This window comes from Cupressus sempervirens, chromosome 5, assembly GCF_028749045.1.
Source record: "Cupressus sempervirens isolate cs-2001-9-10 chromosome 5, ASM2874904v1, whole genome shotgun sequence".
Classification (NCBI taxonomy): domain Eukaryota; kingdom Viridiplantae; phylum Streptophyta; class Pinopsida; order Cupressales; family Cupressaceae; genus Cupressus; species Cupressus sempervirens.
Genome location: NC_143122.1, coordinates 664,992,785 through 665,010,632, shown reverse-complemented (window position 1 = coordinate 665,010,632; position 17,848 = coordinate 664,992,785). Strand labels below are relative to the sequence as shown.

General features: G+C 36.7%; 1 protein-coding gene across 3 annotated transcripts in view; it reads right to left on the bottom strand.

Annotated features, from left to right (window-relative positions):
• LOC149557666 (FGGY family of carbohydrate kinase) overlaps positions 1-17,848 on the bottom strand; it is a 195,183-nt gene that overhangs the window by 97,799 nt on the left and 79,536 nt on the right. For all 3 annotated transcript variants that reach the window (XM_089832257.1, XM_089832256.1, XM_089832255.1), the window contains exon 12: positions 11,329-11,485. In XM_089832257.1, the coding sequence (XP_089688383.1) occupies positions 11,329-11,485 (157 nt within the window). The remainder of the gene's footprint in view (positions 1-11,328; positions 11,486-17,848) is intronic.

Below are 17,848 nucleotides of genomic sequence, written 5' to 3'. Positions count from 1 at the left end.
ATGTTTTTAAAACATGCATATGCACTCAAAAAGTGCGATTTGAATAAGGAGACTCTATTATATGTTTTTAAAACATGCAATCTCTTCCTAAGGTGTGATTTGCCTTTAATACATGCATATGCATTCTAAGAACCCGAAATTGAAGATTCAAGGGCAAAAAACTTGATGTTTTCCTCCTCCAAGAACACGTTTTTCATCAAAAATGCTTAGATCTGCCCATATAGTGGCTTGAAATCCATCACAAGGGGGGGCGTTTTGAGTTTTAATGCATATGTATGCATTTGGGGGTCATGATTTTGCATATCCAAGATTTTTCCATTTTTGAGCCACGTTTTGGTGAAAACACGCAGATTTGGGAAAATTTTGATCAGATTTTGGCTCAAATAGAAGTTGTTTTGAGGTTTTGATCTATATATTTGCTATTGAAGAACACGTTTTTGCCTTTAGAGATCAAAAATGCTTCATTTCATTCACTCTATGAATCACGTTTTTGCTAAAAACGCCCAAAATTTTGGGTTTTCATTCATTTTTTTTGCATTTTGGAGCCACACTTTTGCATTTGGATCTGTGTATTAGAATTTGGGGAAGTCACTTTTGCATTCACAAGTCAAAACAATCAATTTATATGCATTTGTGAGCCACATTTTTGCAAAAATGGTCCAGATTTTTTCATCAAAAGGGGACGTTTTTGTTGAAAACGCTCAAAAAATGACATTTCCACCCCATGCGTTTGAATCAATAGGGGTTGTTTTTTGAGTTTTAATGCATGCTATTGCCTTTGGAGACCATATTTTTGGCATTCTCATGTCAAATTCAACTCTGCATTGCTCATTAATCGTTCATCATTTGCAAGTGTGTAATATTTCGATGTCCCACTAACACTTAGTAACAAGAGCGTGTGCCTAAAGAATGTTCGAATCCAATCTAACACGTGCAACAAGGAAAGCCTAGACAAGTTGTACAATATGTGGGAAGCCAGAGAATTGACCAGATTGGCCGTACGTTGGAGATAAATGGGTCGTACAGTAGGCAAGGAGGGATGTACGATGATAGAGATTTGCGTATCAGTTGGATGGCCGTACGACAAACAATTGGTAGTCCATACGATGGATACGAGAGACGTACAGTTGTTGAAGAGCAGGTAAACCAATATGATTGAGGTCGTACAGAGGGTGTGGAAGTCGTACAGCTAAACTGGGAGGTCGTACGGTGTGTATGGAGGTCGTACAGCAGGACTAGGAGACCATAAGGTGTGTAAGAACGCTGTACAGCTGAACTGGGAGGTCGTACGACAGGTTTGTGAGATTGTTGGATTGAGTTTAAAGCCTTCCGGAGATGAAGATCACTCTATAGTTGATATTAAACAATACAATCACCAAATATACAAAAAAATGAGGGAATAAGTGATTCACTATAATTCGTAATGTATATATAAATGCATCTGCTACAGAGATGGTGCTCCGATTTGTCAAATCCGAGCAAAGTATTACGGATGACGGAATAGGGTGAGGGTTGAATCCCAACGAAACCAAAAGAGCCAAGTAGGGAAGATCTTTCATGTCCGAAATGGCGAACAATAGAGAACTCCAACAGGAATTCGTAGTACATAGAAAATAATCCAAATTGCATACCTAAAGTCTACCTACAAGTCGTGCTTAAATACTCGTCGGGAAACTTTTCGAGAGTGTACAAAGATAGCCAACGGCGACACAAACTATGGAAACAAAAATAAAAATGGGTCCGAGATATATGAAATCAACAATAATTTGATAAATGACTTATTTTATAACAAGAACATTACAAAGTGTGGAAGAAGTCAAATAGTTGTTTGCAAATCCAGATTTGAGAGAGAATCGATCTTCAAGTCTATAAAACTTGTTATTTTGTCTCTTTAATATCCAAGTAAGTGGACAAATTCAACCTTTCTAACTAATTCGTGCTTATCTTGTTGTTTTGATGCATTTTTTAACTTGATGATGTACACTTGTTGATATAGATGCCATGGAAACTGCATTTTTCCTTTTAAAATGATGAAAATTATCATTTTCATACTTTCGATTTTTTTCTCAAATTCCAAATTTGAATTTGCATGTTGAAGTGACTTGCTTATTGACATGTTTGAGTCTAACACCAGAGGTAGATGTTTCTTTTATGTTTATTTTCATTGTTTGCTTGCTTGCTTTCTTGTTTTTCTTCAGTTGGAAGAATTGCAAGTTCTTTCCCAAGAACTTGAGCACGTTTCACTTTCCTCCACCTTCCATCATCTCATGCAAGTGCATCATTTCATTCCATATTCGTTATTACATGTCAAGGCACATTGCATCCATTTCTTTCACATCCAATTACACTTTAAGAGCAATTACATGTAATTCCACTTTCCATGACATGACACATTGCATCTCATTCTCTGCATGCAATTACACATAATCTTACCCTCCATCTGCATTTACATGCAATCTCATCCTTCGTTCCCAATCGCATGTCACATATACATGTAATTCACTTTTCGTGCAATGACATCTTCAGAACCCGTTTTTGATTAAAAGTCACTCTTTAAAGGTCAAAAAAATCATTTGCATGCATTCCCATGCATCTAACCTTCACTCCTCAAGACATCTTTATAAGAACTCATCCTTGTCCCATTCCCATTTACATGCCATCCATCTTCCTAAGTTCCATTTTATCCCTCTGCATGTACTTTCCATATCACATCCTATTCATTGCATAAAGTCTGTGAGTTTCTAATCAATACTTCGAATATACTATTCCTCGGAGATCCATTTTGCCAATATTCTCATGGAGTCAGAATCCATATGATTAAATCCCATTGAAACTTTCATATTGCAGCAACTCAAGATATGCTAGAATTTCTATAAGGAATGAAGACATCCAATAAAGAAGGTGCACTTCGAGTCAAAGAAGCGGTAATTCATTTGGTCTCTATTTTCCCAATGGTTATTTGAGAACATAAGTTCCTGTGGGAATGTGCCAAGACTTTGTTTCAAAAAAAAATTGCAAATGCTTGTCAGAAAGTTGTTCCAAGTTTACCTCCGAACATCATTGAGAAGGTGTTCAAAGTGCCAAAAAATCTAGAATATGCAAGCCTGACAAGATAATTCTCAACTTGGAATGAGAAAAAGCTTGATCACGTCAAGTTTTCAAATCACAACTGGAAACTCATCATGGTGACTTCAGTGGCGTAGAATATAGTAATCCCCGATTCTATGATCATCATCAAGTACCAGGTTTTTGCCAACAATCAACAAGATCGATTCATTTAGAATCAATAGCCTTAACTCTTTCTTCTTCTTCTTCTTTCAAGTTTTTAGATGAAGAGGATGTATTGCGTGAAATTGTGTTGTTACATGTAATATAATTTTCATGTGTAATGATATGTAATCCAATAATTTTTCCTATTAGTTAGACCGAGCCAAAGTTGGTTGAGTTGTGTTGTGAAGTTTTCACGCCATCGCCCCAAAACTTTGGAGACCCCCTTTTTTTCAATCGCCGTGGCAATAAATAATTTTTTGAAATTGTCCAAAAAAATTTCGATTTTAGAAAATTTTATGTCTTGGACACCTTCAGGCCAGGAGGGAGGAGATTAGGTTTATTTTTCACCCAGTTTTAAGCTTGATTTTCTAGAACGACTAATTTTATCCTTAGGCCAAACAAGTTTCAATGAACAACAGTTGGCAAGATAAAATTGTGAATTTTGTATTTAGACGATTTTTTTTTGAAAATTTGGATATAATTGTATAAATTTGAGTAATTTTCAAAAAATGAAATTTTTGTTAGATTTAGGTTTTTTGGAAAATCTTGAATTTTTCAATGCAAAAAAAAAATTATTTTGTGATGGTGAAATCAAATTGGAAAATCGATTTTAGACTCTAGAGAAATGATTTTATTTTGGTTAAAATTAAAAATTAAAATTGCATGGCAAAAACGATTTTGGATTAAATTGCAAAAATTGGCATTAAGTGGATCAATTTTGCCTTGAAGATTTTAAAGTCTTTGAAGATAATTTAAAATTGAAAAAATTAATTTTGGCTTGCTAAATCCGATTTTTAATGATATATTAATTACTAAATCATATCATTAAATGAAAATATTTAGCATCTCCAAGGCTTTATTAATTTTATTTTTGCAATTTTGGTCTAACTGGCAATTTAATAATGCAAATCTCATTATGGAAAAATTAATTTTTGGCTTATTATTTAATTGGGGACGGATTGTGAACTAATTAATGTTTTTTGTTTTTTTGCCTCTCCTAGGTGCAAATCGACCAGCTAGGGAAGGCAAGTGAATTGGGTATAAGAAGGCTTTGATTCCCCTTGTCTCCTCATTTTCCATCTTCCTCTTCCATGCTTGGAGTAGCTCTTCCTCCTTGGACGATTTTTGGCAAAAGGTAGATTTGCATATGGGAGCAACTCTTCTTCCTTGGTGTTTTTTTTATAGGGCAGTTCTTGGTAATTTTTACAAGGCAGATCTGATTTTCCTTGCCCTACATGATTCTTGATTGATGTCTGATTTCCATAGAGAATTGCGAATTTTGTGGAGCTACAAATTTTGTGGAGCCGAAATTTATGGAAGTCTGATTTTCTTGAGGAGCTGCAATTTTGCATCGTATTTGGATAGTATTATTTGGCAAAGGAAATAGGTGATTAAAGTCTGATTTTTTGGCACATGCATGGGCAATTTCAAGTGGGCAAAATTCTGATTTCTTCAGCTAGGACATCAATATTTGCAAGGGGCTTGAAATGCTTCGGTCTGATCCGAAATTCAAAAGAACACCCAGCAATTGGTAGAGGTAAGTTCAATTCATTTAAACTTGAAAGTGGTCCTTAAGCAAATTTCGCTCTTCTGTTCTTGTCTAGTTTTGTTTCCCTTGGTTCTTCTTGCATTCATCATCCACCACTTCATCATCCCATCATAGGTTTAAGATTGGAGATTGATAAGTGTAGAATCCATGATAGGACATTTGAAGAGGTAGAAATAAGCTAGACCACCCTAGGAATGAAGTTGGGAGATATAAGTGTAGTCCATCCTAAGGCAACGGCGATGCAAAAATAAGTGGTAGTCCCACCCTAAGTTGACTATTGGAGATTGATAAGTGTAGTAATAGGACTTGGCGAGGCATAAATATGTGTAGAATCCATCGATAGAAAGAAGGTTGGAGATCGATAAGGGTAGTCCATATCACTTAGAACGAAAGGGCAGAAATAAATGTTTAGGATGGTAGATGTTAGTACAAGCAAGAACCCTAAGGGAACAGACACTAAGAAAGACAAAGGATATGATGCCCAAAACAACTTTCTTCTCAAAAATGAGGCGAATAACCAATACCAATGTCGGTATAATAAATATGATACAAGTAAAGGACAAACTAAAGGAATGACAATTCCCCATGGCAAAAATCTACAAAAGCAGAATTGGCTACATGAGGGAAAGAAAGGAGTCACCAGATCATCGAGGCTCACAGTAGCAAACTTCAAATTAGAATATGGTGATCTCATAGTGCTTTTCAGCCGGATCATGGGCATAGCTCAAGGTATACAATCCAAAAACTAGATGTACTTTATTGATGAAATTGTAAATGGAAGGGGTAAATTTGTTTGGACTAGAATTATAGGTGAAAATCTAGAATTACAACTTAGGGCAGAGCAAAACTAGAAGAAATTCTACATAGGGTCCTAGCCCTTCTATTTGATTGCAAGCCGGCAAAGGTTGAAGTGCGAGCTTTGGTGAAGAATGAAATCGGGTGAAAGACGAATTTGATTGAAGATTAAGATTCAAGAAGCCCCGCAATTTCAAGAAAGAGCGGATTAGTGGAAGTGGTTTGAAAATATTTGAGGCTAGGCATGGCTTGGCTATTCGTGCAAGCTAGCTTGGTTGGATTCGAATGGGAAGGTTAGGAAAGACCAAGAAGGTTAAGGAAGGCAAGGATAATGGGGGAGGTTAAGTTCAAGTTCAAGGTAATGGCCAAGAGCAAAGCTCTCAAGTTGCAAAGAAGTTCACATCCAGGGAAGCCATCGAGGCCAAGGCAAGATTACCCCAAGTGCATGAAGACCTCATCCTTTCAGGGTCAGGACATAAAGTACAAGCAAGTTCGAGTGGTGATGAGAAAATTTCTAAGGACAAGCTCAAGCATCCAAGGCTTCACCTTATCTCAAGGATTAAATAAATTTATAAGGTTGATGAGGTGGCACTTTCATGTGCATGCAATCAAATCATGCCAAGTGTCATATGTTCTCATTGGTTGACAAATTATTGTAATTTTCTCATTGGCCCACAAAGTTGGTGCCCTCATGTAATTGGTTGAGTAATGGTAACCCTAATTAGGATTTGTAAGTTATAATCTTGGCCCTTGATTTTGCCTCTTAATCTCGGCCATTCATTGTAATTTGGAGCCTTTATATAAGGCCATTTTGCTCTCATTTGTGAGAGAGTTATGTTGGAGAATTGTTGACAAAATACTATCAAAATTGTTCTCTATTCATTGTTGTGGCTTGCATGGTGGATATACATGATCATTTTGGTGTATTGCATGGTTCTCATCTCTCAAATTAATAGTAGGATTTCATTTCATGTTGCTAGAGTAAAAGTAGATGGCTAATTGTATGGTGATATTACTAGATGTTTGATAGGGATCTATAACTAGGCCACTAGCATCATAGCGGCTTGTTGGGGAAGCTTTGTGTAGTAAACTAGTTCCTTCTCTTTTGAATCATTGCATCTATGAGGGTGGAGCCGTTGATAAACTTTCATTAGTTTCGATCCCCGTCCATTTGCTAATCTTTCCATTCATAGGAGTAGGAGTAGAATAGCGAGTAGTTGATTAGTCGAGGTTTTGAAGAAGGTTAAGAAAGCATAAGCCATTCAAATACTCACCCTCCAAAACCATCAACATCATCTGGCACTTGTACCGAATCACCATTACCATCATCCCAAAATCCAAGTTGTCCTTGAAGGAATAATGTAAGCCTGCCTACGTGATTACCAGCAAATCACATCAATATACTGAGTTAGTAGCTACAGGTGTAAGAAACATTGGAGTTATTCTCATGTCCCATGAGTATTAACTTTTCAAGAGAGGAATTGTGTGTTTGATACTCTATATCAGATATTCAATTGCTAATATGTTATATGGTATAAAAACTGACATCAACAAGTTGCTCCCACTTATTCCTCATTTTTCTCAACTCCTTTGCCTATATAAAGGAATGCCCCCTCATTGTAAAAATCATCTTTTGTTGTATGCAAGAAAGCTCTACCAAACTTGTGCAAGCATAACTTTGATTGTGTAGTACCAATTTGGGATAAAAGTGAATAAAAAAAGCAATTGGATTTGAAACTTTCACTAAAAGCAATTTTGATAGAGCAAATTAGAAGCTTTGACTGTATTTTGCACCTATTGTCATTGATTCATGTTATTATTGTGTGTTCAATAATAGAGCGTAGTGAGTTAAGAAGCAATCAAAGCCAAAGCTCTGACTAGGAGCAATTGTGGTGATACATAGACTAGAAGCTTTGACTGTAGCTTGTATTGCCATCTCAAATTTATGAAAGATAGTTAAAATTTTCCTAGTTCTCGAAGTCTTTGCACCCCAATGGTAGAGGTTTTTTTAATAGAATAGAATAGAAATCATCTACTTCTGGAAGTCTCTGCGTCCCAATAGTAGTGATTTTTCTTATAAATTAAACAAATAGGACTTAGAGCCAAATAGGTACACTTTCAATCAATCTTTGAGTTGGTGTTGATTTATCAGTATCACTGTTTCCAACTACTAGATAGAAGTGTAGATAGATATTTCATCTTGCCCATTACTCGTTCTACAGGTAAGTGGATTGTTTCCTGAAAGTTAAGAGGGAAGAATATTTGTAATACCCTTTCACATCTCTCAACTTCTTGCTTACCTTGAGTTGATCCAAGGAATGGTGAGAGGAGCCTTCCCTTCAAGGTAGGAGAGACTCTATCTCACACATTGTGGCTGGTCTACCTATTTTGCGACTGGAATTTACCCAAAACTATCAATTGCAAAATGTCCACCCAACAGACATAAAAGGATTTACATGATAAGCACCATTCTTGAGTGGTAAAGAAACAAAAAAAATGTGATTGTAGTGGCCAACATTACTGAAAAATGAAAAATGTATAATTGAAGTTGAGAGTTAAAGTAGAATAAATGAAAAACACTTTTTATTGGAAAAACCAAGGATAAATGAGACGCAAATGGCTACCCTCAAGAGAAGGTGAAACAAGGAGAAACGTAATTGAGGATGGCACGTTATATTGGTGGAAATATTAGTATAAAAAGGCAACTTAACAAACATTACAAAAGTTTGATTTTAAAAATATGTAACACAAATCACATTCTTAGCCTACCAAATGTTGCCTAAAAAGTGCAACTCAGCTGGCATTTACATGATTTAACCATGCTCAAGCCTAAACATGAAGGAGCGCAAAGTTCTTTTGCATTCTAGCTGGCCAAGCCACTTAATAACTTTGTCAAGCATGGCAATTGCATATTGAAACCATGCTCAAGCTTAAGAGAATAAATAAAAACATACTAGTGCATTTTCTTTATCACATCACCACCATCCTTTGCCAAGTTTAGTTTTAAATTGGTCAAGCAAGCTGAAAGTTGTGTCGAGTTAGAAAAAGAATTCATAACATTAAATGATGTGTAATTTTGCAGTCACCTAAACTTCTGCTAACTAAGAAATCTATCTGTCAACTACTAAAGAAAACATGAATTTAGGAAAAAAAACATGAATTTAAAGAAAAGGAATGTCTATTTTAGGCCAATGCTGAACCATTTTATTGTCATTTTTGGATGGATAAAGATTACGATTGATTTAAAGCATCTTTAAAACCTTATTGTATCATTATTTTCTTGGAAACTTCTCTTAAAGAGCTTTATAAAAAGTGTGTTGAGCACCTAGTGCATAATAAAAAATTGTTACTCCTACTAAAAAAGTTTTCCTTGAAGTTGAAGGGTGAGATGATTGTATCCAAGGCGTGAGAGTGTGTCAATATATCAATACAGAAGATCAATGTTTAACTTTGCATGCAATCTATCTTCTATCTTTTGGAGTCACTTAATATACTTGTGGCCCTTTGGATGATTTTCCTTCTAAATCTAATGGTTCATTCATTGTTGGTATTGAAGTTTTTCCCTTTGTTTAAATCCTATGTTCCCCCGAGTTTCCGGTACGGGGACGGCGGGACAAGTTTCCGGGATGGCAAATTTTTTTGGCGATTTTGGGGATTGGGGGGCGGACAGCAAATAGGGATGGCTATATATATATAGAGAGAGAGAGAGAGATTTTAAAATATACATTGAAATTTGCAAATATAAATGTCATTCATATGAAACTAAGCACAAAGCATGTCATTTAAACATTATAGAACCATAACATACAACATTTGAATGCCATCTAAGAAATAATACCCGATTTCAATTGTCAAAATACATATCAATATTAGTGAACAATATTATAATGATAAATCTAAAAATCTAAATCTAAATATGCCCAAAGCTATACGCCCAAAGGATAAAGGGCTGCCATAAAGTAATAAGTATCAATGTATCATAATCATGTTCACATTCGACATAAAAAACAAAACATAGAAAAATGAAGTAGACTACTGCTCCTATTCTACCTCTTCTTGCAAAATGAAAACTCCAACCAGCTGCAACACAAAATGAAAACCAAACAAATGAAAAAACAACTAAAATGTGGTGTCTTTAAACCTTTTAAGGGCATTTGGAGGGGTGGGGCCCACCTGGGCAACCTAGTTAGGAGCCTTAAAATTATTTTTTAACATTCACTTTTTTTTTTTTGCATTAAAAAAAAAAAGTTAAAAAAACATTTGGGGATGGCTGGCCATACCCAGTATAGTTGGGGGACATTTAGGCGTCTCCTCTCTCTACCGGGGATGGCCTTTTTTTCCCTAGTTGTCCCCGAGTCTCGGGGACATCTCCTGGTAATTTGCATTTTTTGGGGACGACTAGGGGACGTCCCCTACCCATCCCCCCATCCCCGGGACATCCCCATCTCAGAAACAAGGGTTAACATGCTATTGTTGTACCTCCCCTTTGAAGGACATTTTGTAATCAGTACTCTTTTTACCAATTTAAAATGGGAATTTTTGTAATCTTTGCCTACACACTATATAGATTAAATTCAATCAAAAAGAATACATACATATAGATAGGATGTTTGGTCAAGGAAGAACAATTTCCCAAGTTTTATAGAAATGATCCAAATCCCTATTTCATAAGCATACACAGGTACACTATCTATGTGAATTGGGCATCCTAAGATGTCACATACAGAATCAGAACAGTTAGAGACATCCACTTCCAAGAAGAATCTGAAATGGATGGCCTCTACCTACTTAGAGAACTAAGAAAGTTCAAACCAATACATATTCAACAAAAGCAAAAAAAACATATAGTTTGATAAAATACCTTTAGAAAAGAAGAACAGAGTCAAAGTCATCATCAATTTTTAAACCAGAAATGTATGTAGTGAATGAAAGTTGGATTCAAAAACATATTTTCAGAATTTGCAAACATAAGGCCAACAAAATAATTGAAGATGCAACCTGATTGGATTTTTTCCAAAAAGATTACATAACCATGTCATCAGATGGTTTGACAAATTAAAACTGAAAAGAACAATATGTGGACAATGTTGAAATCCATCTTCAGAAATTTTGGCCAATTTCTTTAGGTCAATAGTCTAATGCAAATGTTATGACTAGCAAAATGTTAATGATATGATATTTCAGTATATTTGGTAGTGTTAAGCGCCGAGAAAAATAAGTTGATTATTCTTTTTAACATATTACACTTAATACTACTTTTAAAATATGATCAATTGTTGTACTTTCACTGATAACCTTAGACTCATATATATGTGAATTAGTTCCAAGCTATGAAATCATCAATCTATTGTAATTTCATTTCCTATTTTATTACTATTGTTAAATCTGCTGTTACATTACTTCTCTACATAGCTCTTAAAAAGCACCATATGCTGGATGCATCTTATCACTTGAAAATGGTCACTTCCATGAATGTCTCAAGCCAAAAGGAGCATATTTGAAACAAAATAGTAGAATACGACCTGCTGTTCCATTACTTCTCTACATAGAAAGATAGTAGAATAAAGCCCAGTTATAGAAAAGAAATTAACATACATTAGAATTTGTAATGTTATCAATGCGTCAAAAAAGAAAAAAATCTAAACAGAGAATTACAAGATCATAATAATACAAATACATAAAAGTTAGAAACCACTTGACATTGAATGACTTGCCTTAAGACCATGAGCATTGCAATGCTCAACAATGTGTCGTGTGCCATATGCAATGCTCTGTACTGTGGAAAGGTATAAAACAGCCAATTGTTTCTCACTACTATCAAGTGTCAGGCCAGAAATCATTCCTTTTGCGCTCGGATCTGCCACTGGAGACCTGCCACAGATATATAATAAAAATCTACACATCTTTTGAACTAAGAAAACAAGGAAGCAAAAGAAATGATTACAAAGCTTATTGACAATACATAATCTTTCACTTCACATGGCTTTTGAACCCCAAATGGACCTCACAAACCTATGAACAATGACCCAGATAACAAGAATAATTCATTGACTGACGCCCTTATGAAATATAAGTGTCCAAAGCAAATGGAAATATGCAAAAACAATTCACAGACTACTGTGCCGTGCCTTAACAACTCCATCAGCAGAGTATCTTTGATAAAATTATTAATTAAACAAATAACAGGCCATCCAATCAATGTGCATGACAGTATGTCAATCAAATTAATAATGAAAAAAATGTTTCAGATTAGTCATCAACTTAACTCTATATCTTGATTGTCACAGAAAAATTCAGCAGGCAGTACCTGCTGACTGCATGTCACCAAAATTCCTTATTACGATGTAAATTCAGGCTTGACATAATATCAATAGATTGAAAATAGGATCCATTGGATTTGTTCTGTAGTTGAAGAAAAAGTGCACAGCATGAATCTATTTCATGGTTTCATTAAGGAAAATATTCCATATGGTTCTAAGGCAAAAAATCATAAATCTCATTACTAAAAACACCATACTGATATTTCAACATGTAATGACAAAATAAACGAGTGATAGAGGTCCACAACCACTCACATATTTGTCATAAAGATGCTGGAGCAGATTATAAACATTCCAGTGGCTTCCTTTGCTAAATCGAACAAGGAAATATGTTTCCTTAGCTAAGAAGCTTTATCGAAAGAATTGAAATGTATATCAACAGGTGGGTAAAAGAGATTCATCATATCTAGCAGAAAATTCTCGTTGGTGATTTTTCCTAGCAAGTTGCCTTACAAGCTTTCAGATTTCCCCAGACAGATAATTTTCCATATTTATCAGGAAAAAATTATGTTTTAGTATCTTTTATTTTCATAACTTCTAGAACTGCCTCAAGGGATTTGGATCTTTTAGAACTGAAAAGTCACATAAAAGAGGATAAAACACATATAATCACAGACACATTTCAAATTTCCTGTTCAGTTGAAAGTTGAGACAAATTGTTTAATATACGGTGTTTATTTAAACAAAAGTAAAAATGAAATTAATTGTATTTGATCTCTGCTGAGGATCAAGAGGCTCAATGTGCTCTGAGAAATTGTTATGTCACCATCTATCTGTGCTCACTTGCCACTCCGTGGCACCTTTATTTCTTTAAGCTCTGTTTGATTCATGTCTTTTCATGTGCATCTTGGTTGTAGTGTTTTCTCTCTATTCCTTTCATTTTCTTCATCCTTTATTGTTCTTTTATTAATCCTGCATGTGTTCCCATTTTGTGGCTTTTCGTTATCCCCACCAATTTGGGGGATTCTGTCCTTTGATCCCAGGTTCATTTACTCCGCCAATGTATGGAGGTTATTAATGGGATTGAAGGTAATGGGGTTTCAAATGCCGCAAATAATACCACCAAAGATTGTGAGAAATCCAGTAATTTGGAAAACGAGAAGCCATCTTACAAAACAATGCTATCTGCAGAAGAAGGAAGAGTGCCCACCATCCACAGAGTTCAATTATGGAATCGTAGCCCTCGATGGAATGGAAGCAGAAGGATTATAAGTGACCAGTAGAGATGGACTACAAAATAGAGGCAACATCACCACAGGAGAGCTGGGTGGGGGAGAAACAGTAAGGATTCTCCTTCAACCGTGAATGTTCCTCTTACACCGAATGCTGATATGTTGAAAGCCATTATGAGTGAGCAAAATAGGCTTAAGAACACTGCATAGTTCTTAGCTCGTATGGATATTAATGCTTTGTCTTCACAAAAAATTCTTCGATGATTGGATTGTAATGTCTAGGGAAAGAAATTGGACAAATTTGTGAGCTTCTATAGAATGTTACATACCATGGTGTTCAAAACCCACAATATGCAAGATAGGGTGTTAGGAAAAGGGTTTCAGAATGTTGGCCAGTCATTATTCTGGTCCTTCCCATGGTCACCAAAAGGGGACATGGAGAAAGCTGTGGCCAGGCCTACCCCTAATTGGCTTGAAATTAAAAATGTGTTTGCAGAATTTTGGTCTTTCCTTTCACAGATTTTAAAACCATTGGGGAAAATTCTTCCAATTGAAGAATCAAGGGTCGCCCTCCCCAATTTAAATGTCAGGGTTCTTATTGCTCTTGACCTGGAGATTGTCATACCGGGGGGCAAAATATTAAAATTTGATGAGGAAGTTTTCTGTTGAGATATTCAGATTCTAGGCAATTTAAATGCTTGTTTGCATTGTAAGAGGAACAACCATAATAGAAGGGAGTGTCCTTTGCACAAGAAAAAAACGAAGTAAAATCCTTTAATATTATTCAAACTGAGAAACCTGCTAAGGATGTGTCTCATAGTGATAAGAATTCAGATATGGATAAATAGAACAATCTAGTGCTAGGGGAGAAAGTCCAGGTAGATAAGCAAGGAGATTTGGTTGGTGGTTCTTGTAAGGGTGAGGAATGTATAAAAAATTATAGAGTTTCTCTCTCCTACGTTTATCCTATCTCCGTTTTCTTCACCACAAGAAACGTTCTTTGCCTCTTCTCAATGCAGATCCCTTTGCTCCACGCTTATTCAAAATCCCCACATCTTCTAGCGTACCCTTTTTCCTAGATGTCACTCCCCCTGCTCTCCATCCTTGACTTCCACTCTTTGACCTCCCACACCATTACACTTTATGATATTCCAAGGCAGCCACCTCTTCATTCCTCCTCTCCACCTCCTTACTACCATATGTTCACCCCCTCCAGTATTTCTGAGGCCATTAGATCCATGAGATGCAGTAGACTTGCCGACGAGGATGGTTTTCAGGCAGAGCTTTTCAAACTTGGTGCTTCAGTCCTTGGATCCTACCTTCCTACACTCTTTAATAGAGTGGTCTGTATTGGGTTTCCTGAGTATTGGTCACATCATGTAATTTATGCTATTCATAAGTCTAGGCCTGCTTCGGACCCAGGGAACTACAAGAATATCATAATCGGGCATACTTTTGCCAAACTTTATGCCATTGCTCTAAACACCATGCTATCTAGAGAGCTTGACAAGAGAGGTTGTAGGACTAAAGGGCAATGCCGGCTTTCGGGCAAACTATTAGACTATGGATCATACCTTCACGTTGCGGGCTATTATTGAGGAAGCTAGGCACCACTCTGAGAAAGTCTACTACTGTTTCGTGGATTTTCGCAAGGCTTTTGATTATGTTCCTAGGATGGCCTTATTTCAAAGACTTAGCGAGATTGGGATCTCAAATATGTTGTTGATTGCTATTATGAGACTATACAAGAAGGTGACTAGTAGACTCAGGACCCCAGAGGGCTTTTCTATTCCGATTCAGAGCACAATTGGTGTGAAGCAGGGTTGCCCTCGTTCTCCTACTCTGTTCGGCTTGTATATTGATGAGCTCGAGGATTTCCTTGTGAACTCCTCGCAACTTGGTGACAGGTGTTATTTGCATCGGGTTTTGATCTCCATTCTCCTTTTTGCAGATGATGTTGTTCTCTTGGCCTCTTCTCTGGGCAGTTTACAAAGACTTCTTGATGGTTTGACTTCTTTTTGTGATCAGCGTCAGCTAGTGGTTAATCTGGCTAAGACTCGGGTTATGATCTTTAATTGATTAAAGATCTCTCATCTTCATTTCTTTTTTTAGGGGACAAGGTTGAGATCACGTCTTCTTACATTTATCTCAGGGTAAAGTTTTCGAGACCCTGCTTTAGTTTGTGACTGGCTATTCAGTCTAGAGTTAGTAAGGGCATGGGTTCTCTAGCCATGCTCAAGAGATAGTGCTTCAGACATTATTTTCAAGATACTTCATCCAAGTTTTCCCTCTTGGACTCCTTGGTTAGATTGACCGTTCTCTATGGCTCAGTGATTTGGGGACCTTCTCTTCTTGCTTCTAATTGGGCCTCTATTGAGTGTGTTCAGACGTTTCTTTTACAACATATCATCAGATATCACAAGCTCACCCCCCACAGCATTGTCTTGGCCGAGTTTGGAGCTCATCCTTTCAAACTTGCGGCTATTTTTGACTTGATCTGATTTCTCCATTAACTTCAAGGTTTTATGGATTCGATGATCAACCGCCACAGATACTCTTATCTGACATACTGTTCTTCTATTGAGATTATGAGATCTAACACTTTCACTAGATCACATTGTTGGTATGCCCAAGCCACTTCTTTGTTGGGTTCAATCGGGATTGAGATTGATCGCCTTCCTCCATACCAGTTCTCGCTGGATGCTCTTACTCACCTCCTCCCCTCACGTCAGGAGTTGAACGAGTATGTCAAACAGGATATCTATAGATAGTACATTATCACTACTTGGCGTAATCCTCCTAGTGGATTACGTCCTAAGATGGCCTTTTATGCAAAGCATTTTCTTGAGATTCAAAATGGTATTATTGTGCATCTTGCTTATCTGTATCTGCTGGTGTCATGCCTTGTGATTCACTTTAGGCTCCTTTAGATTTGACTCTCAACATCTTCGGGCCTGGACCAACCACCATATGGATAGAGATGATCAGATCTGTAGATTGTGTACTTTAACGCAAGTTGAGACTGTGACCCAGTTCATATTTCGGTGTCCTATCTACTATGAGATTAGAGGCAGCTTTTACTGTTTATTCAGAGATTGTTTTTCCCTTTCAGCATTCTTCAGCTATATTGACTAGCGGTGTCTTACACTTTATCTACATGAGGCCTCCCAACTTCGTAAGCATACCCTGTAGTCAGTCACACCTCAGGGACATACCTCTAATTAGTTCATCACCGCCTTTTTCTCCCCTTTGTCTCTACCACACAGTGTGAAAAGGCCATCTAGTATCACTCCCTCCAGATCAGTCAGATACCGTACTAGTCTTTCCAAGTAACGACACTCCTCCAAAGGCTCTCAGTGACGATCTAAGACTCTGAATCGTCCACAGTTATATCCTTCTATGACTGATTTCTTTGTACCAAGGAAGGATCCTTAGTACTTACCTTGGTTTTCCTTGATTCATTTCTTGTTTTGTTTTTTCTCAGTGACTGTTTAGTGCTCCTGCTTTGGCTAGCTCTTTTGTTTGTATGCTTAGTCTCATAAACCCTTGTGGTTTTTTGTTGGACATTAATATTATTATCTTATCTTATCTTATCTTATCTTATCTTATCTCACAAACCCTCTATTCGTGGATGATTTTGATGTCATTCCCACAGGATAGTGATGGACGAGCAAGACTAAATGCCTAGCAACTAGCTTTAAACACAATCCATGAGAGGGCAAAACAATTCCATAATGCCAAAACCATAGCTCATAATGGTTGTACCCGCAATGGTGATACCCTATCATGGATGAGAGTGTTGGTAAAGAGTTAGTGGTTTATGAAATTGATATGGCAGATGCTCAAAAGAAAGATGACTCTCCACCATTTGTGGAAATCTCTAAAAAGACAAAAGAGGAAAAACATCAAATAGAAATTCTCTCTCTCAGTCTAGTACAGATAAGAATGCCTCAAAAAAGAATGGGGAGATGTCAGAATGTTTCAATATACTTTATAAAAATCAGAAAAACATCAGCCATCCTTCCAAATAAATTTGAACATTGTAAGCTGGAATGTAAGAGGTCTAGAAATGAAAGATAGGAAGCATGATGTCAAGGATTGGTGTAACCCTATGTCCAACAAAGATATTATCTGCTTTGAAGAGCTCAAAGTGACAGGTTTTAATGCCTCCAATATCCTAAAGTTTATTTAGAATCAAGCTAAGGCCTCCTACTAGGATCATGACCAAGGTAAAGGTGGGGTGGCCACATTGGTAGCTCCTATATGGGCTGATAAATTTAGTATTAATGGTGTTTCCCGCAACTACAGGATGTGCTGGGTCGTCATAAGAGACCAAGGAGTTGATAATGGTATATGTAATATTTATGCCCCTATTGATCATAGGGAAAGAGCTGTCCTCAGGGATTGGATCTCCACATCGCTCCCTAAGGTACAGTGGATTCTGATTGGCGACATCAATATGATTGAATACAGAGAATATAAAAGTGATGGTTTGAAACAGGAAAGGAAAGGCGATGAGTAATATTTTTCGGCCAAGTGCAAGAGGAGACTCAATCTGACTCACCCAGTAGAGAGGAAAAAAGAAGAATCTAAAGGAAGGTTTACATGGTGTAATAATCAATCAGCTAAGCAGAGAATCTACTCCAGGCTTGATAGGATCTGTGTGGATGCTTCTGCTTTTTCTTTTGCCTATGATGGGTCATATAATCTTGTTTTTACTACTGCTATTATGTCTGATCACT